The sequence below is a fragment of the Lampetra fluviatilis genome, chromosome 21, assembly GCF_964198595.1.
Source record: "Lampetra fluviatilis chromosome 21, kcLamFluv1.1, whole genome shotgun sequence".
Classification (NCBI taxonomy): Eukaryota; Metazoa; Chordata; class Hyperoartia; order Petromyzontiformes; family Petromyzontidae; genus Lampetra; species Lampetra fluviatilis.
In genome coordinates this window covers 12,488,851-12,509,465 of record NC_136295.1, presented here as the reverse complement: position 1 = coordinate 12,509,465, position 20,615 = coordinate 12,488,851, and the positions used below count along the sequence as shown (strand labels likewise).

General features: G+C 54.4%; 1 protein-coding gene across 4 annotated transcripts in view; it reads left to right on the top strand.

The window, feature by feature from the left end:
• LOC144938253 (RNA-binding motif, single-stranded-interacting protein 1-like) overlaps positions 1–20,615 on the top strand; it is a 50,890-nt gene that overhangs the window by 17,553 nt on the left and 12,722 nt on the right. For all 4 annotated transcript variants that reach the window (XM_078866104.1, XM_078866105.1, XM_078866106.1 and 1 more), the window contains 7 exons: positions 512–570; positions 708–799; positions 8,096–8,253; positions 9,005–9,084; positions 15,226–15,341; positions 16,174–16,220; positions 17,896–17,992. In XM_078866104.1, coding sequence (XP_078722230.1) covers positions 512–570; positions 708–799; positions 8,096–8,253; positions 9,005–9,084; positions 15,226–15,341; positions 16,174–16,220; positions 17,896–17,992 — 649 coding nt within the window. The remainder of the gene's footprint in view (positions 1–511; positions 571–707; positions 800–8,095; positions 8,254–9,004; positions 9,085–15,225; positions 15,342–16,173; positions 16,221–17,895; positions 17,993–20,615) is intronic.

The following is a 20,615-nucleotide window of genomic DNA, read 5'->3' as shown; positions in this document are numbered from 1 at the left end:
CCACTATTCGCAGTCGACACTCGCGAGTGATCGTATAACAGTGGTAATTATTACAACAATAACATTTGCAATGTTTGCTGTCGAGGCTCTGAGGGTTACCATGTGGACTCCCACGCCTTGCTAGGTTAAGCTCGCGCCGATATCCGTGACGGACGGCGCTCCCGTGTAACTCAGGCGATCGTTAAAACTGTGCAACGTGGATTGAAAGCCTCCTCAACCTCACCGCAGCGTTCTGAATCGCTATGGGATCGTTACGGGATTCGCTTCGGGACTGTTACGGGATCGTGCCGTGTACCTCGCCGTTACAACGTCCGCGGTAAATTTGACGCCCGTCCAACGTTCAGGCCCATCGCGCTTCACCGCGGCAGCTGTCACGCGTCTGCGACAATAAACTCCAGCGGCCCACCTCGCCAGGAACGTTGAAACGATAACAGTCTGCGCTAACGGCGCGTGTCGTAACCGCCGGGCCAAACCACACAACGAGTGTCCTGTCGTCTCCTCCTCGTTGCAGGTACGGAAAGATCGTGTCCACGAAGGCCATCCTGGACAAGACCACCAACCAATGCAAAGGTGCACAGCGGCAACCACGTCACCGACAGAGCATCAACGATTTTGCACGACGGGCGACGAACGGACCATGTCGTCCGTTGGCCACGTCGCGATCATTGACCCCCCCCTCCCCCTCGCGTCTCTTCTGACCCCCGCAGGCTACGGCTTCGTGGATTTTGACAGCCCGACCGCCGCTCAGAAGGCGGTGACTGCTCTCAAGGCAACCGGGATTCAGGCTCAGATGGCGAAGGTAAAGGTCACGGATGTCGCCGGCGTGTTTTATTTTGATTACAGATGTCGGCTGGCCGATGGCGCCGAGCTGTGGAGGTTTAGCCGAGACTCGGGGCCTCGAGTCAACAAGTGGCAAAAACATTTGCGTCTTCTCTTGGTTAGTCAATGTTGGTGTCAGGGGCTTGCAATCCCCCGCCCCCCCCCACACTCCAAACATCCCAATGCTGAAAAATGACCCGCAAATTACTCAACTGGGATCACACAGCAGCAGCAGCAACAACATCATAGCCCTGCCACTGCAAAATCTTGGCAGGACCCTCCTGCACGTGCGTAGCCAAGCGCGCTAATCGGAGGTGCTGGGGGGAGAGACAACAAAATAAGCTCCTGAAAGAGAGTCTTGAGGCTCAATGAGACTCGGTGAGGCCTTCCTGGGTAAGCAAGCATTGGCCAAACGTTTTCCATGTTCGCTGGGTTTACAGCGATGTCACAAAATTAGAGGGGAAAAATTACTCTAAAGAGCCAAACCCTTAACTGAAGCTTTGCACGCAAGATTAATTAAAGTGTGTGTGTTGCAGCTAACGCTGAGAGGTAGGGACAATTTTCAAACTGTTTATAACGTTTAAGGTGAATTAAATGTCCTGGCACGGCAGTGGTGGGGTGTCCCAGTGGCTCGCACACTGCGAGTTTGCGGGCCGCAGTTCGTTTTCACAGGTCGGAATTATAAAATTGTATTCTCTGAGTAAAATTAATTAACGGAGAAGCGGGGTAGCCTAACATACACCACGTTTTGTTCAAGTAATTAGTTTTTTGTATTTTACTCACGCGGTGATTCTCTTCGCCGAAGTTTTTCCGACTTTTCATGGAGGAGGGGGAGGGGGCGGTAAAGTCAAGTTTCCGCGCAGCTTTTCTCGAATAACACAGCTCTCTGTGTGACTTTACCATCAGCCTGAAACTCATTGAGTTGGGGAAAATTTAATCTTGCGGCTCGCAAAATAAACAGTTGATTAGCCTGTATTCTATTGAAACAAAAACAGATGTTCCCAGACATATTTTCTCAAACAAACAAAAAAAAGAATCACCCGAAGGGGCCGTGAATTATTAACTCAAATGTAACGAGCATGGCGGATGAAGACAACGATCCATCTGGAACCGACACACGAGCCGATTTCTTCACTCATTCTCTCCGCGACGGACGCCCTCTCTCCGGCACTTTCCGTCCGTCGTTGAGCCTCGACCGCCGGCCGTCGTACATTCCATCAAAATAGTCCAAGCCGGCCCAAATCCCGCTAACCTTCATCAACAAGTCGGTAGGACGCTTCCAACTTGCGTACGTCCATCACTCCGCGCAATCCCCGTCCCGTCCCTCGGCGCGCTTCCAAACGTGCGCCTCCTTTGAGCGCTCGTCGCCGTCGTCCACGAAGCTCCACCGAGAACAATATTCCCGACCGCGCGCGCATTCCTCGCGTGATTGATTACGCAGGCCTCACGTGCCCGCGCGCGCGTGTGTCGGGGCGCGCGTACAGAATTTTTTTGTCTGGACGCACAAGCAGCCGTGTGTCCGCGCGGAGCCGGGCTCGTCACGGCTCGGCGAGAGATCGCTCCACAAATGGCCCTCGCCGACCGCCGGCGCGACGCTCGTCCAAGCCCTCGCTTTGGCACCGAGAGGACGGCCGCGGCGCCTCGCGGTTGTTAACACAAGCCGGGTTCTGTGTACAGCTAGTTTGGTATTATTTACGGTCGAGGGCCCCCCCACCTCCGCTCGCGCTCCCCAGTCGGCCGGGGCCGCCAGTTCCGCCTGAGGAATGCGTTCCCCTTTGTGATGCCAAGACAGGCGGAGAAAAGGCAGGCGCTCGGCACGCACGCCGTGGCCGCAATTAGGGGCTGAAGCCTCCCCAAATATTTGTCTTATTTCGGAGTCTGCGAGCCAGGGGGCCGCGACCGACACCGGTGCACGCCGCCCGCCTCTTTCCCACCGACGAATGATGGGGGGGGGGGGTATGCGGAGGTCAGATTAGCCCCGCGTGGTCCTCGCTCCCGAATGCGGTGGAGTTCGACTCCCCGATTCAAACGGACGGATCGGCGGGCGCCCGTCTCTCTCCGTCCTCGACAGATTGAGCGCTTGGAGAGATCGTGAGGCTGGCGCGACGCAGGATGCACTTCCACAGAGAGCCAACGAGAGGGCAATGCTAATTACAGGATACATCGATATATCCAGCAGTGGATAGATCATGGCTGATGACAATGATGGTGATAACGAAGATCATCATCAGCCAGGTCACTTGAAGGGATCTCAAGAGGTATAGTCTGTGATATCCACTTCATTGCTCGAAGAGGCTGATAGCTCAATCAGGATTAAACTGATGGTGGCCATCTTCTTGGTTCTTTCGGTAAAGTCACGTAGAAGGGAAATAATAAAATAATAAAAATAAAACATAATAAAATAATTCTCACGACGTTTCGGCCACAACGCAAGCAGCCGTCGTGAGAATTATTTTATTATGTTTTATTTTTATTATTTTATTATTTCCCTTCTACGTGACTTTACCGAAAGAACCAAGAAGATGAATCCCTGCAGTCACGAAAGCTTTAAATCGAAATTTGATGGTGGCCATTTAAGGCCTTCTCAGTGTGTGCGTAGCGAGAAGAGACATGTCGCATTGTCATATGTTGCTTGGGCAAGTGCCGTTGGCGAGCACATCTTAAGGCCAGCACGGCACTTAAGAAGGTGGTGTGGCTAACACCATGTCCGGCCAACTTTGTCTCCCCAGTGCTGACGCCTACACATCGCACCACGTACTCATTAAGGACGAGCCAACGTAGGGGGTCCGGCTCAGACATTCGCCACCGTTAGCCGTGAGTGGGAATCGAACTCGGGTGCGCTCACCACTGTGCCGCGTGTGGAGAACAAACTTCCGAGGAGACAATAAATCATTCCGCTGCGCGCAATCGAGCACGCGGGGCTTGGGAGCGCCGGGATGATGAGAGGGCCAGGTCACCTGCTCTCCGCACCGCCGCTCCCAACTCCGCCGCTCTCTACGCCGCCCTAATTGGCCAACGAAGGTCCACGGCGCCAGCCGTCCGGGGGAGCGGGGGGGGGAGCGGGCAGGGGGGGCGGGGGGGGTGGTGCCCGGTCACCGGCGAATACCACGGAAGCGCCGGATTCTCAGCGTCCGCCGCTCGGAATGTTGAATGGGGCCTAGGAGCAGCATTGTGTTCCCGGGTTCGATTGTGCGTGGACGTCCCCGTGCTCCTGGGTCCTGCGAGGGCCATTGTTCCCGTCCCCAGCGCCGGGCCTTAATCAGCGCAGTCGGGGGGGACGCGCGCACGGGAGTCGTCCGGCCTGTGCGTGCGTGTGCCGTGTTCCACGTTGCAATGTTGCGGCGATGCTAAAATAATGCACTTTTTTTAATTTAAGGAGGGTCCTGCATTGGGACGTTTGGTCAACGCCAATTACACATCGTATGCTTTTAGCTTGGGGAGGAAGCCAGGGAACCCATGGGAAACTCATGCAGAACAGGGGGAGAGAACATGCAAACTCCACGCGGACAGGTGCCACAGTCGGCAATCGAGCCCGCCAGGTCGTTCTTGCCGTGAGCCACTGGCGCTGCTGCTGCTGCTGTGCCCCCACCACCCTGTCGCTACGATGATGTTCGCGGTCATGCGGTTCGGCGCTCACGATTCGTTTGAGTTAAGTGTGCGGCACAATCTGGAATCACGAAAGCGAGCGCGCAATTGACACAAACCCGCCCGAACAGAGTGTTGTGTTCACTTTGCGTGAGCGCCTCTGCCAATGCAGCAGCAGCAGCAGGGACCACACAATTTTCGATTTTAACAGTTCAGGATGCAACGACGCATTGATTCGTTTATTTAATATTGATTATGAAAGCTCGATTCATACGTAGAATCGATGGCGTTTCGATTGGTGCACGCATCGCGGAATGGATGTCACCTCACCTCTGCAGCCACCAGAGGCGCTATCATTCACCGCAATGAATTTACCACGAGTCAAATAAATGTGTTCATTTTACATACGTAAACACATGTTTGACGACTTCATAAGCATGTCGAGCAACATGCAATACAGTACACGTTTTGGCCTTTCCGTCTTATGAACATGAGGCCTCACGTAACCTTAATCCGGCCCCAGTTAGGGCGGAGTTGGGAAAATGCATGGGATATTGAATTTTGTGCAAACAAAGTCTATTTCGTCACAAAAGAAATACGAGGGTGCAGATGTTTTGAGAGGGAAACAAATATTTAGGAATAGCGGCTCATAGGGGCGGACGCCCAACATTCGTCCCAAGAGGAATAACAAACATTCTGTGATGGGGGGCGGGGGGGGGTGCATCTTCTCCGGCCCCGGATGTTAACACACACGGAGCGAGAGCGCCAACCGTTGCCAAAACTCTCCAATCAAAGACAAAGGTCTCCCGTGTAGCCTTAACAGACTGTTGGGTCAAGTGCTGTTCGCGAGTAGCACCTGTGAAGGGCTGCGCCATGGCACACGAGGGGTGCCTTGCCAGCGTCACGCCCGGACGCCTTTGTCTCCCGAGTGACGATGTTTACACGTTGAGGCCGAGTCGACCTCGGGGAGGCCCAGGGGCGATTCAGATCATCGTCACCGTTGTTGTTGGCCGTGAGCGGTAATCGAACTCGGGTCACCGGGTTAGTCGCACGGCGCGCTAACCACTGCGCTGCGACTCTCCGAATCAAACACACAACGCTGTTGTCTGGGGGGGGGGGGGGGTCGGAGGCGGGGGGGCACATGCAGAGCGCGACGAAGCGAGGAGCGTACGGGACGGGTCGTCTCAAAAACCGAATCGGTCACGAGCCCTGATAATGCACGCCGCCTCGTCATTGGGGCCCCGCGACCCTTTTGAGAATCTCTGGCCGAACGTTCCCCAACAACAAGCGGAGTCCTCTTTAATCATTCCACTTTTTTGTTGCTTTTTTGGGGGTCGAGGGCAGGAATTCCACAGCCGCCACTCCGGCACTGGGAATCGCGTGAAAGATGAAGAGCATTATTGGAGCACGTGTGGAGGAGGTTTTGGTTTTTTTTCTTTCTCTTCCGCCCCCGCCTTTTCTGAAAGCCGCCGCTGTTTTTTTCTAACTCCGTGTAGAATAACTGGCAGAAAGAATCTCTCTGGCGAGGAGCGGAACGTTCGGGAACATTTGAACGGCCTCCAAGCGCGCGCGCGTCCCTCGCTGGTCTCACTCGCGGGCTCAGCGTCCTCCGAATGAACCCCGGCGTGGATTTATTTCCTGCCGATAAAAACGTATTCGACACAGCCGAACTTTTTAAACAAACGTGATAGATAAATAAATAAAACCTTGCGCTTTATGGCAAGGCTCACGTCCTAACCCGAAATTCCTTTCATAGGATTAACGTCTTCCAAGAATAAGGATGTAAAAATGAATGGATAAACAAGCTTTCAAGTTTTATACAAATAAAAAAAAAGCCGCTGGCTTTTTCCATTTAACGAACGTTGGGATTTTTTTGAGGGCCGATGAATTACCGCAGAAAAATGGTCCTTCAGTTTTCCCCGAGTTTTGCGTAAAAAAAAAAGTCCGGTCCCCTCGGGGCCGTCACTGTACTCCGCTCTCTCCCCACGGCTGCTTGGGAAATCTCGGCGGCGCTGTTTACCAGTGCCGCCCAGCACGCTGGAATTTAAGAACTCATTTGCATGTCATCGCCGATTCAGCGCACGGTCTCCGAGTTCGGCTTTAACGTCCCAGCTTCCTGCTGCTACGCACCCAGCCTGCCACGCACGCACACCAGTGGCGGCGGCATCCGGCCTCCGCTTACACACACGCAACGCATGCTGCACACGCACACACGCGACACCCGCTACACACGCACACACGCTACACAAGCTAAACCCGCACACATGAAGCCCTACCCACACCACACTCTACACACTACACGCAAGCCGCTGGATCTGTAGAGAAAGCAGCCGCGGTGCGAGGAAGGAATCCAGCGATAGAGGAGCAGAGGTCCTCTCCCGATGACACTTCAAGAAAAAAATAACTTCGGAAGCCACAGCAAGCATCATCATGATGTTAATTATTGATATCATTGGCAATGTACGGGTCACCCTGCGTCTGAAATCTACCCAACAACCAGTGAGAACTGGTCTGGCTGCGACATTTTTCACGATGCAATATTTAGAACATCTCACGTGGTGTAGTTGCTTTCGCTCCGATTTCTATTTGTCTTATTGCTGTACTTTATTTTATTTGTTTAGCTTATGTCATTTTGGTGACCCAAGTCACGCTTGCAAACAGGGCTTCACATCCTGGTCCCTTGCGATCTCACCTGGTTAAACTAAATCAACTTAAAACTTGATACCGTATCAAATTTGACGATGTGACGACTATTGTGATATAAAGTTCCCCTTAAGCCTTGTGACCGTACTTCGTCTTTCTGTCGTTGGGACGCACTTCAAGTAAGGACAGAGGGCACTTGAGCGCGCTTTGGCCGCACCGCACTCATCGTCAGCCTGCCACGACCGGGAGTCGTTCGCTAGCTGGGAGCCTCCAACTTCCACGGTGTGGCTGGGTCCCCCACCACTGCCGCTCCCCCCCCCCCCCCCCCCCCGTGTCCGGGCAATTGGTGCCGTGTACCCACAAGGCCTCACTGTTCGAGTCGAACGGCAGAATCCGGCTGCACGGACGGAGCGCGGCACGCAGAGTCGGGTAGCGTGCGCGACTCCGCGCGCTTCACAGGGGCGGCATTGTTTGCCGAAAAATTGTCAATCGCTTACGCACGGGGCAGCCTCGGGGAAATTCATTGCAAATGCACACGCCCAACCCTCTCCCCCCACTTCCCCCCCCATCCTCTCCCATCCCCTCCCATCTCCTCCCCTCCTGTTTTTGCATTGTTGATGAAACCAGCCAGCGGTTGACATTACATAATGATTCACATTTTATAATTTACCATCGCATCCTTTTTACCGTACGAGTGAATTTTTTTTTTTCAAAACGTGTATACTGTATTCACAGCTGTGTTCAGAAATCGACAGTGAGTCGATATAATAATAATAAATACACTTCATCCTCTTTTCACTCTGCTGCTGGATGAATGCTTCCCGATGGCGTGCAAGTCGTGGGGTATTTTTGACCATCCTTCACCGTTCCATTCAGCGCGGGTTGCTAACTGGGGTTCTGTGTGCCAGGGCCGGATGGTGTCCCGCTCGCCACCGACGTTAACTGGTTGGCCGCAAAGCGAACGCGGGCCGGGCCCGAATGGCAAATTGCCCCTTTCACGTTTCCCTCTCCTCTCCCTTCCCCGCCGCCGCCGTCCGCGCCACCTCAGCAACAGGAGCAGGACCCCACGAACCTCTACATCTCCAACCTGCCCATGAGCGTGGACGAGAAGGAGCTGGAGAACCTGCTGAAGCCCTTCGGGCACGTCATCTCCACGCGCATCCTGCGCGACGCCGCCGGCACCAGCCGCGGCGTCGGCTTTGCACGGTCAGCCATCGCACCTCAACCCCCCCCCCTTACACCAGCCAGAGTCCCCCCCCCCACCACCCCCACACTTAGTCAAAGAACCCCCTGTGACCGACCCAGCGTTTGGGAGGCCTTCATCCATCCAGCTGTGGATTGACAAGGGAGCTGGACGCAGCCGCTAACGTGGCAGCACCTGAGGAGCGAAGTCCCAACGTAGCGGCCTCGTGGCGGCGACTCCAACGGACTCGACGAGGCCTTCCCAGACGAATGACTGAACGATGAATGACTAAATAATGAATGACTAAATCGGCGACCTTCGCTTCCTTCGCCCTTGCACCAGCGCTCCATCGTCGTGTGTGGTCAGAGTGACCTCCGTCTGGATCCTGGCGCACTCGTGCCGGGTTTCTAGGGTTACTTCTCATTGATCCATTGTCCCCCCGCCCCCAACCATTCCCACTGCCCCGCTCACCAGCAGGGTCAAAAGGTAGAGGCGCAGCCCTGCAATTGCTTGGCTCACGCCACTGCTGGCGGACGGGCCTCCACTCGGGAGCCGCGTTGGACAGACGTCTTCAGAGAGATGGGAATACCCAGGGCCGCCCATGTGGGGGCAAACTCCACCGTGTGGGCTGCGTCTGACACCACAGGGCTCACCACAGTGCGAGGACGTGAGCCCGGAGGTCAAACTCCGGGCGTTGGGGTCGAGCGCCCTGGAGACTGAGACTGAGCCCCCCCCCCCCCCCAACCTTTTCCGTGTGGCTCTTGGCGTTTTCAGGATGGAGTCCACGGAGAAATGCGAGGCGGTCATCCAGAGATTCAACGGCAAGTTCCTGACCACGCCGCACGGCGTCCCATGTGAGTTCAACGAACCCCAGCACCCTCTCCGACTTCGCACGCCAACAGCGGCGATGGTGCATTCACGCACTGTTAAGCAAAGTGCCTAACAGTCCGGCCGGGTGTGGTGACGGGCTGGATGGGGGGGCGGGGGTAGGGGGGGGGCTCCAGGCATCGCCCGCCGCTGGTGGTGTCCGTGGCCGGGTAGCGAACTCGGGGTTCGCGGCACGGTGAACTGCGAGCCACCGCGCACCCCATGGACGTCGCGCACGTGAACACCAAGGCCCGGCAAATCAGAAAGTCTCATGTGCGAGATCAAGTGTAAGGACGTCCATAACGGTAGAACTATCGTTATCGTTGTGATAGAATCCTGACGGCGTCAATTTGAACCGCGCGGTAGGATGTTATTATGACGTGATTGTTCTTCTTGGTTCTTTCGGTAAAGTCACGTAGAAGGGAAGTAATAAAATAATAAAAATAAAACATAATATGTTTTATTATGTTTTATTTTTATTATTTTATTACTTCCCTTCTACGTGACTTTACCGAAAGAACCAAGAAGATGAATCCCTGCAGTCACGAAAGCTTTAAATCGAAAAATGACGTGATTGGTTTGTGTCGATAGAGACGCCCCTCCCGTTCCGCGAGCGAGTCTCTTAACACGCGATAAGCGACTCGCATCTCATCTTAAACGCACGCCAGAGGGCACCTCCGGTGGCAGCTGTCCCTGTGCGGGACAAGGTGACTCGGCGCATGGCCTGCAAACGGGCATTATCGGTCTGCCAGTAGGGGGGGCGACGATTGCCGCCGCTGCCGCTGCTGCTGCTGCTGCTACGTATAATCCCATTTGAGTCATTTGCTGGCACGCAACGCCATAGATAAACCGCTTTAAGCTCGAGTGATCTTCAGCAGCAGAGAAGGGGAGATTTGGAAACAATCACAGCACAGATGCCGGTGAACACCTGCAACTCTCAATCTTGATACGACGTTGCAGTGCCAGTGCTATGACGGACATGTGGGGTGGGGTGGGGTGGGGTGTGGTAGGGAGATCACGCTCAAAGGATAAAAATCTTCCTCGCCACCGAGCGCCAGCGTGTAGCTTTGTGCCGACGTGCCGTTTCATTAAAGACGATCGTTCCTTGACGACGAGGCATGGCGCCGTCGTGCGACGGTCAGCACCCTGGACAATCTCCCGGCGTGGCAGCTGAAACCGGGACAGGTTTCTTCATTCCCCACCCGCCGCCCGTGCCCGCCCAGCGGTGCCAACGGGTAACGCCGCAGTTCGCCGATCGGCAGGCCACGTGCAGTGGGGGGTAAAGTGTAGGCGCTCGCCGCTCCCGACACGTCTGGTCATTGTGGAAGAGTGGGCCGAATACCGCACGAGAGGGGGGGCTCTCTTGAGCTCCCTCTAGTCGAGGCCCTTCCACCAAGAGTGGCGTGAGCAAGCAATTGCAGGGTCTGCGCCTTTTCCATGTATTACTTAATCATTTTGGACAACCAAACGGACCGGCTCTTGGCGAGGTTCACACCGAACAAGAGTTTATTTGTCGATTGTAGTTTTTGCGATGTGTTGTTCTTTATTTGCAGATTGTATTTTTCGCGATGCGGTGTTATTTCAACTAGTGGCGAGAAGCCTGTTGTTTGGCCTTGGCGCTACACAATTTGAAAACCCAAAGAACTCAAAGGAATTCCGAATTTGAGCCGGCGCGGAGTCTGGGGGGGAGGGGGGGCTTTGATCTGGCGCTCGTGTTTATCGCCGCCGCCACCGTCCGTGAGCCGTCGCGGCGCAAGATAGCGCGCGGCGCAGACATAACACCGGCGGGGACGCGCCACTCGCTCGCACACGGCCGGGGACGGCAGTAGCTGGGGTGAGGGGGGGGAGGCATCGCCCCAATCAGTTCCACTCCTGTTGACGCCAAGAGCCTCTGACGCAAAACAAGCGCTTGCCAGCACCCGCCGGCGGCGAAGCGGGCGTGACGACCCCCCCCCACCACCGCCCCGTCGAGTTGAACCCGTAGCGGCCGGCGTCGCTTGAACGCGGCGGGGCGATGGCGGGGCGAGGGCGATGCGTCGTGCGGGCCGGACGGGTCGCGGCAGAGCATAGTTTTGATGCCGGTTGACGTGTAAGTTGGCGGTGGCGGCGGTGGTGTTGGTGGTGTTGTCGTCGTCGGTGACGGTGGAGTTACCGAAGCGCGGCGCGCTCCCCGGCTCGACCGCCTGCCGCCTGCGTCGCTGCTACTGGCCCGGTGCGAATGTGTGCTGTGTACAGCTCAGCGTTGGGGAGATAAAGGCGGCCGGGTGCAGTGCGGGCCATCTCCACCCGCTCATCTGGTGTGCTGTCCTACACCAGCACTTACCCTAACAGTCTGTTGGGGTAAGTGCTACGCCCTGAGAATGATTATATTTCAGGGCGCTTTGTGAATTTTTATTATTCATTTTTATCCAAGGCTCTTTGGGAACAGATATACTGCAGTTGAATTGACGCTGTTGTGGATGATCATGATGCTGATTTATTGGCGACGATGATGATTGGGTGGTGGTGTTGTTTGAACAGTTTATATTAGAATTGCCCTGTGAGCTGGGAAGCTCTTGAATCGGGTTTCATCGACAAAACCAAAAAACTGGTGGTGGCATGACAGCAATGATGATGATGATGGAGTGATGATGTTAATGATGATGGCAGCGGTTGGGTAACGATAATGATGACAGTGGTGATTGTGCTGCTCCTGCTGTTGACAGTGGCGGCTCACCGAGTACTCCGCTAGGAGGCATCGACTTGAACTCGGGCTTTAGCTTGGAATGTACCAGCAGCTGTAACCACCACCACTGCTCTTTGTGGAGGCCTGATTCCATCATAAAAGCCCCAGCCACCAACCTTTATACTTCACACAAAGGCACAGTTCCCCCCGTAAATTATAGACATTGTTGCAGCAATTGTGCTTGTTTGCGAGCACCTATTAAAGCCGGCACGGCACTCAAGGGTGTGGGGCGGGCAGCAGAGGTTTGCGTAGTGCACTACGAATCTGCCGACCTATAATTCCATTCCAGGTCACAGCTCACATTGGTGGTGAGTGATATCTGAACCTGGTTCTGAACTCCCATCTACACCACCACCACTTCAGCAACCTGCATTGACGATCCTGACAAAGTATGGTCAATCAATTCCCCACGTGGCCGACCCGGCATGGATGGGCAAGTCCTCCGTACACAAAGGGAATCAATTATTCACGTCAAGTACAACGAGAAACAGGAAGTCTCTCTTTTACTCGGTGGAAAATAAAACAAAACAACGAAAAAAAACCCCCCCCGAGGAATGTCGGTCGGCCGAAATGTGAAGACTTCACGATTTCCCCCATCCCGTTAAGGGAGTGGTTTCGACCTCCCACAGAAGCAGTGGTCCATGCTCACCCACGCCCCACTGACACCTAAGCCAAAACAAGGACCACAGCATCCCACACTGTCCACTTCGACCATTTAAGGCTATAGGTCTCAATGCAATTATATTCGCCCCTGTGTGATACTTTGAGTCTCTGTGCGAGTCTATGGGTGTCTACGCTTAGTCTATGGGTCACTACGTTTCTCTGTGGGTCCCTCTGTGAGTCTGGGATTCGGTGCGAATCTATGGTTCCCTTTGTGTTTCTGTGAGCCTCTTTGTCAGTCTATGGGTCCCTATGTGGGTCTATGGGTTTCTGTGTTAGTCCATGGGTCCCGATGTGAGTCTTGGGTTTTCTCTGCGGGTGTATGGGTCCGACACTGCCCCACTTTGACCATTCATGGGCAAAATCGCTCGGGCATCATCTCCCGTATGTCCACAACGTCACCGGACCGCGGTGGCTTAGCAATGTCGCCAACGTCGTGCAGCCATCGCTGGTCGCCGCACGCCACACGAAAGCAGAAGGGCGCCAGCATACGCGGCGCAAGCCAGCAGTGGACTCGTCTCCGCTCCGGTAATTGTGACCCCAATTACGGTAATTAGTCTATCACGGTGAAATACGCGGCTCGTAATAGACTCTCGCTGGGAAAATTAGCTTCACAAAATAGGCACACACGCACAAATACAATCACCTTAATTGCAAGGGACAACTCATTATCACATTACTGCACAAATTGCAGAGGATTTCTCTCTCTCTCTCCGTTTTAAGCGGGCAATCAACAATGCGGAGGGGATCCGTGTAATTTGCACGGCCATCAGAACAACTTGAACCAATAACCACGGAAATCCATTTAGGTCGTTTACATCCTCATTAAAGAGAATAATTACGTGAAGAGCAAGAGGGCCCGCCAGAGTGGCAGTGAGCTTTGACCGGCCGCGGCTCGAGTGACGGAGACACATTCGACGCTAATCGGAGCGTCGCCCCGACGGCTCTCACTTAGCGGTGGCGATTCGTCACGAATTCCGTGACGGTTACATTCAAGAATCGATTTTTACTTTGCTCGAAATGCAGTCGTCTTGGTCGCGACTCTGTCGGGGGGGCGGGCGGGGGGGGGGGGTCTACCTTGTCCACGGCCCGTTGGGAATGTGCCACGCGGCTGGGTCACGGGACGTTCGTTTGAAAATTGTCTTCCGCGTGGATCGTTCGCGTTGCCGCTGCGTCGTCTCGTTTGTTTTGTCCCCGTGGGATTGTTGTACGCACCTGCGGTTGGTACGGTTGGCTACGTGCGGTGTGAAAGAAGTTCATCATGTGTCTTGTGTCGTTCGGTCAATCTCATTCACCCCACCAGCCCCAATATAAAAATGTTCATGGCATTTACATACACTTGGCAGGAAATGCAAAAACACAAGTTGTTACAACGCGCACTTCCATGCATGCCTCCCTCTCCCCTCGCTTCTCGCTCTGCTCCCCTCCCCACACTCTCCCCTCTACTTCCCTCCCCACAGTCTCCAACCTCTCCCCTCTGCTCCCCTCCCCACACTCTCCTACCTCAGATGGACGAGAGATCGACAGACTGAGAGACAGACAGATACAAATAGAGATGGCGAGACAGGCAACCGAGGATTTTTGTCGAAGCCTCCACTCGGCCTTCGCTCCGTGGGATGTCTCTCATATTTCCTGGAGCTCCCTTCCCCCGGCCGTCCATGCTGTCCACTCCCTGTTCAAGTCCAGGCGCAAGAATATTTCCCCTCTGCCTGCGACCGACTGCCTCTGTCTCCCTGCTAAATATTCCCACCGTCTCTGTACGGCATCTTGAGATGCAGCCGGTCGCGCTTAGACTGCGTCGCGTTGTTGTTGGCCTGTGGAGGGGAGCGGAGCGAGAAGCGAGCGAGAGGCCGGGCCGAGTCCGCCGAGGGATGCGCTCGCCGGTCGCCGCGACGAGTGCGGCAAGCTGCGGAGTTGCCACGACGCGCGAGCCAGGGTTTAGCGGCGTCCGGGGTACGGAGGGGAACGCTCGCACCGCGCCCTCCGCCAACGGCGGCGACGCTGCGTGGGCGAGCCGGCGGTGCCGCGCGGCGCCACGGCAGCGCCACGGCAGCGCCAGCTGTGACGGAAAAAACCAACAAAAATCTGGCCTTAATTTTACAAAATTGTTATTTCAGGTGGGCGTAATCAATACGCGATTGCTACGACGCAAAAAAATATATAATAACGTGCCCGGCGCTGATCGTTACCACATGGGGGCTCTGGGGTTTTTAGCGGCGCGCGCAGTTGACGCTCGCTCGCTTACGGGAATTCTCGCCACCGTCGCCGCATTGTCGTTTCGAGCGATCGCCAAACGGCGCCGAGCCGCAGCGACCGTGAGAGCATCGCGGCGATTTGTTCAGAAAGCTCGGCAATATTACTCAGTTTGTTACGGAGCGATCGCCAAGCCAGAGGAAGCGTGACCTCCCCCCACTTCCCCCCCCGACCTCATCCCCCACATCACTCTCAGATGTGTTTTCGGGTCGTGTTGCACGCTGTTCGAAGCGACGTCCGACGTTTCGCTTCACGTGGAGCGAAACGCGTGGCAGTACAACCCGGAAACAGGTGGCGGAGTATTTTAGTCTTTTGTATCTAAATGCAGTAATTGACTTTTGTTTGTCTCTGTCTTGTCTCTCCCTGTCTGTTTGTTGGTCTGTCTTTCTCTGTCTCGCTATCTCTATTTGTGTCTGTCTGTCTCTCTGCATCTCTCCGTCCGTGTCTCTGCGTCACATCCCGCCGTCCGCCTGCACCACTCGTGCTCCAGTGCCCAGCGAGCCGCTGCTGTGCAAGTTTGCGGACGGAGGGCAGAAGAAGCGGCAGAACCAGAGCAAGTACCTGGTGAACGGGCGTGCGTGGCCTCGGGATGGTGATGGGCGCATCGTGAGTGGCCCCCCTTGCCTGCACTAGCAACAGCCGTGATCTATCCACTGCTTCATGAAGGCTTCCCACCCCCCGCCCCACCACGCATGAGTCGCAGCCATCCCTTGCCATTGTGGGAAGTAGCGATCCGGAGAGTCGGACTTGCACCGAGGCCCATAGATTCGCACAGAAACCCATAGCCTTGTGCCGAGGCCCATAGACTCCCGCCGAGACCCATAGACACACACACACATACGGAGAGATAGACATATATAGACGCTGACAGAGATAAATGCACTGCAGTCCTCTATGCTGCTCTCATTCGGGCCTCCGAGTAGCGGTCAACTCCTTGACCAAGTTGAGCAAGTTTCCTACAGTGAGTCACTAAGTGCAACACAACTTCACACGACAGCAGCTCCGTTCCCATTGGACCGTGTTATTGAGCCGACCGCCCTCCCACCATTACAGACACATGGACGACAGAGCCAATGCATAAACGCTTTCGATCTTAGCTGTCAGCTGTTTACTTTGGGGGCCGTTTATTTTGGTTATTTGGTTATTTTGGGGGGGGCAGGGGCAGCGAGTGGGACGAGCTGGCCTAGGGGGCAGTGAAAGGGCACGTGTAGGGCATCGCGCGGTGCAGGAAACCGTCCTCACGCTCGGTGCGTAGAGGAAAGTGACAATGAATGGCAGGCCCCCTAACATACACGGAAGCTAAAGCGGAAAAGGTGCAGAGCATTACAAGGGCCGCTGTTGCGTTTCTAAAATGTCGCGGTGTACATCGTCCCGGTAACTCGACACCGGCCATGTACGTTAAACCGCACTAACCGACCGCGTAATGCCACCCTTGCAGACCGGCGTGACCCTGACCTACGACCCGACCGCCGCTCTCCACAATGGGTAAGAGTGGCTGCCCGCGTCGGAGTTTCCACCGCGCCGCGTTCCCCGCACTCAGCTGGCAGCCAAGTTCACTCGGGGGCCGTGGCGACGGTCGGGACCGTGGGCAAGGATAAACTAAAAACTTTCAACAATTTTTTATTTTACCGGGTTAGGGCCCACTGAGCTCTTTCTCAGAAGCGACGTTGCCACAAATGATAGCTCAATGAAGTGGCTTATCGTCGCATGGAAATTTATCGCGGCCAAATACTCTAAAAGCACGTTGATTCTAAATCTGGAGGGAAAAACCGGAGGACCCGGAGAAGAATCCACACGCCCACGGGGAGAGAGAACATGCAAACCTCCTGTATACCAGGCAAGGTTGTTAACATATCGCCACCACGGCGCCCGACACTCGCCTCCCCCTTCAGCCACACTCAACGAGCCAGTGGCTCCGGGGCAGCACTTGGCACCACCGCAGAATCTGTGCCCTGCGCGTGCTCTGAATGAATCTTTGTCATGATTGCGTGAGGACCAATGTGGAGCGACTGTTAGAGCGTCAACGCCAAGTGATTCAGCCGTTCAATTGCTCTGTCTGAGAGTTGCCGAATTCCAGATACACCCACTCACCCACCCGCTCGCTTACTCACGCATTCACCCACGCACTTACCCACCCACTCATTCAACTATCCACCCACCCAGTCGCTTACTCATCCACCCACTTAACCCCCCGCCCATTTAACCATCCACCCACCCACCGACTCGTTTACTCACCCATTGAACCACCTACTGACGCACCCACTTACCCATCCCACCACTGAACCTTCCTCCCGCCGATTCACTCACCCACTGCTTTCAGATTTCTATTTGAGGCACTGGGAAGTCATACGCTCTATAGTTTGGTGATCGTAGGCACATCATCGTCACCATTAGCCATAAATCATCCACTGCTGGATGCAGGCCTCCACAAGCCAACACTATCCATCCTGGTCTCACGATGCAGTGCTCCTGCTCAAGTCTGATCTCATTGTTACCGTGGGGCATGTCTCCTCCTCTGATGATGGCTGGTGGCCGAGAGGTGACGTCCCCTGTGGAGATGGAGCGATGAGATCAGATCGTGTGCTTTAGCCAGATGATTCTTTGCATCGCGTGATTGTGATAAGTGGCAACAGCTTCAATACAACCATCATCCAGAAGTGGATAGATCATAGCTGATGTTGATTATACTCAACTGTGTGCCATAGAAAAGAAATAAGATCCCCCGTATAGCCTTTATATGATGTTCAAATATTTGCCACTTCTTGGTCGTGAGCAGGAATTGAACTCTGGTCGTTGGGGTCGTATAACCCAGTACGAAAACCACTAGACTACCGCTCCCCAAACGAAGCACACACACACAGCTATTATATACACGTACAATATACACACGCGTACAGTTTTCGCCTAGTCAAACGTAACCAGGCAGCCTTGCAAAGTGCAGATCTTTTTGGGTGGGCTGCACTCCACATATGTTGCACGTACAGCAAATAAACATCGCTGGTGGCAGCCAAATGTTTGATGCTTTGGCATAAATATTTTTCCGCTCTCCTCTTCCGCCCTCGCCCCTGTCTCTGTCCCTCTTCTGCGTTTCCTTCTGCTTCATCGTTTAACGTCCGCACCCCCCCCCCGCCTCATCTGCCTCTCACCATCCGGGTCCCAGGTTCTACTCCAGTCCGTACAGCCTGGCCACGGGACGTATCATGGCCCAGACGCCCGTAGGCCCCTACCTTCCCAGCAGCCCCATCTCCACCTACCAGGTGAGCTGCCGCCGCTGCCGCTACTACTGGCGATGTTGTTAATCGCCGGCCCCTATATGTATGTGTTTGTGTGTATTTTGAACTTCATTCCCACCGTACGTAGCCAACCGTGCTAATTGGAGGTGTGGGAGAAGGACAACAAACTAAATACGAAAATCAGTTCTAAAGAAATTAGTTTTCAATCTAGATTTAAAATTGCACAGCTCCAGTTTCTCCCTAATATCGGAGGGAAGAGCGTTCCAGACTGCCGCAGAAGCGCATCTGAACGCGCGCGATGCAGTGGCCGTCTTTGTTCGATGGGTAGCAAAATCCGGTGCAAGGATCACCGCGGAGTTCGCGTGATGGTTTACGTTCCTTGACAGATTTGGTTTAGTGACGAGTGTGAGCTCTGTGAAGACAGGAGGGAAGCAGAGATGTAGAGACAGAGACACGGAGAGGGAGAGAGAGAGAGAGTTGCAGAGGAGACTTAGACAGAGGAGGGTCCTGAGGAGAGAAACACTGACAAGGCATGGAGAGAGATGCAGGGAGAATGGATAGACAACATGAAAACCGGCAAAGAGACGCGGGCCAAAAGAGAGATGCACAGAGAGACATGGAGAGAGTAACAGAGAGAGAGGCAGATACAGGGAGAGGTGGAGAGAAGGGGACACGTAGAAGACATGAAGAGAAGAGACGTGCACGTGGAGGCATCTTGCAGTGCTAATCAAAAGTGCCCACAATTATTTCCCCCCCAAAATGCTTTGCGTGTCTCTGGGCGGCACCGAAACACGTTGGGGGTGTCTGGACCCCTGCCGGGCTTGCCTTCCACGCCACGTTAATGGTTTAGATTGGAAGAGCCAGGCGTGTGTATACCGTGTGTGTGTGCGTATATACTCCGTGTGTGTGTGTGTACCGTGTGTGTGTGTACCGTGTGTGTGTGTACCGTGTGTGTGTGTACTGTGTGTGTGTGTACCGTGTGTGTGTGTGTGCGTATATACCGTGTGTGTGTGTGTGTATACCGTGTGTGTGTATACCATGTGTGTGTGTGTGTACCGTGTGTGTGTACCGTGTATGTGTGAATATACCGTGTGTGTGTGTGTACCGTGTGTGTGTGTACCGTGTGTGTGTGTGTGTACCGTGTGTGTATGTACCGTGTGTGTGTGTACGTGTGTATATACCGGAGCGAGTGCGAGTTGGTTTGGTTAATACAACCGCGAATTCCGCGATGGGGGAGGAGGGAGTGAGGTGTGACAGGAGGGAGGGAGGGGTGGTCAGGAGCTATTTATACACGCGGCTTTGTCACTGACGATGGAATCCAGCCAGCCACCTACAGACAATGAGCTTCTCTGAGCCACTATCCCTCCTCCAAGCCACTGGATATCATAAGGGGCGTCGTATCTTTAGGGTGTGACGCCGAACAAAGGCAGCTCCTTCAGCCGGCCATATCATCGGCTCCTTCCTTCCTCCTTAGACAAGGACATGCGCAGCCCGCTCTGTTAATCCTCTGCTGGATGAGGGCCCTCCCCCGCACCGCACGGGTCCGCGAGGGTTGTTTGATCAGACCTCACCACGCCGCTGGTCGGTGCGGGTTGGTGGAGGAGAGGCGGAAAAGGCACGTGAGCGTAGAAATTCATCAGGACGAAAGATCTCGCTGCACAGTCCCACGACGTCCCGTTTGTGCACGGTGGATTGACACGAGCTCGTTTTGTCTTTTAAGGCAATGAAGCAGAGAGAATAACGCGACACAAAAAATTATCGATATTTTTTTGTTTCATCAAACGGTCGCACCGAATCATGACATTTCAAACGTGCCGCAGAGGGAGGCGGAGTTTTAAAGAGTTTTGTTCCCGGCAGCGGCCCCCAGCGGCCCAGATGGAGAATCCAGACGACATCACTTCCACGGCGAGGCACAGCGGGAGGGCAGACAAGGGGGAGAGAGAGAGAGAGAAAAAAAATAACCCGGGTCAGGTTTCCGTGCAGAATTGATTTAGAACGACTCCACGCTGGTTAAATCAATTTAGCAAAGTTGATTTGAAACTTGAATCCTCGAGGTGCGCACCCTATCCCTCCCCCCCTCCCCCCTTTCCCCCCCAAATATATATTTTTAAACTTAAAGATTGATTTAAGCTGGTTTGCACGAGCAGCCAAATCAATTCACAATCAAACCGACGTGCCAAAAATCTATTCTGCTCCAGTTGAGTCAACAAGGCCAAGAGTAAATAACGACCGAGACAGACGACCACATTTGACGGTCGGCCAGAATAATTGGCTTTCAAGGCGGTGCAGAAAAAATCAGGAGTGGAATGCGACGCAAGAATTTCACGAAAAGCGTTACGAATCCCGTGGGAGCAAACTCCGGAATCCTCGGGCCTACTCGGTTCGAGAGGAACCGAGGCAAGGCCGTGTGAATGTACGTACGTTGAACTTCTTTCGCACCGTACGAAACCAAACGTGCCAATCGGAGGTGCGGGGGAAAGGCAACAAACTAAGCAAAAAGCAGTTTTACAGAAATGTGGTTTCAATTTTGGCTGCCAACTGTCCCAGTTCAGCCGGGACGGTGGTGTTGGTGGTTTTTGAACGTCCCGGTGCGCTGCTGCAGCTTTTGTTAGAAGCGAGATTTTGATGCCGGTTTAAGTCCTGCTGG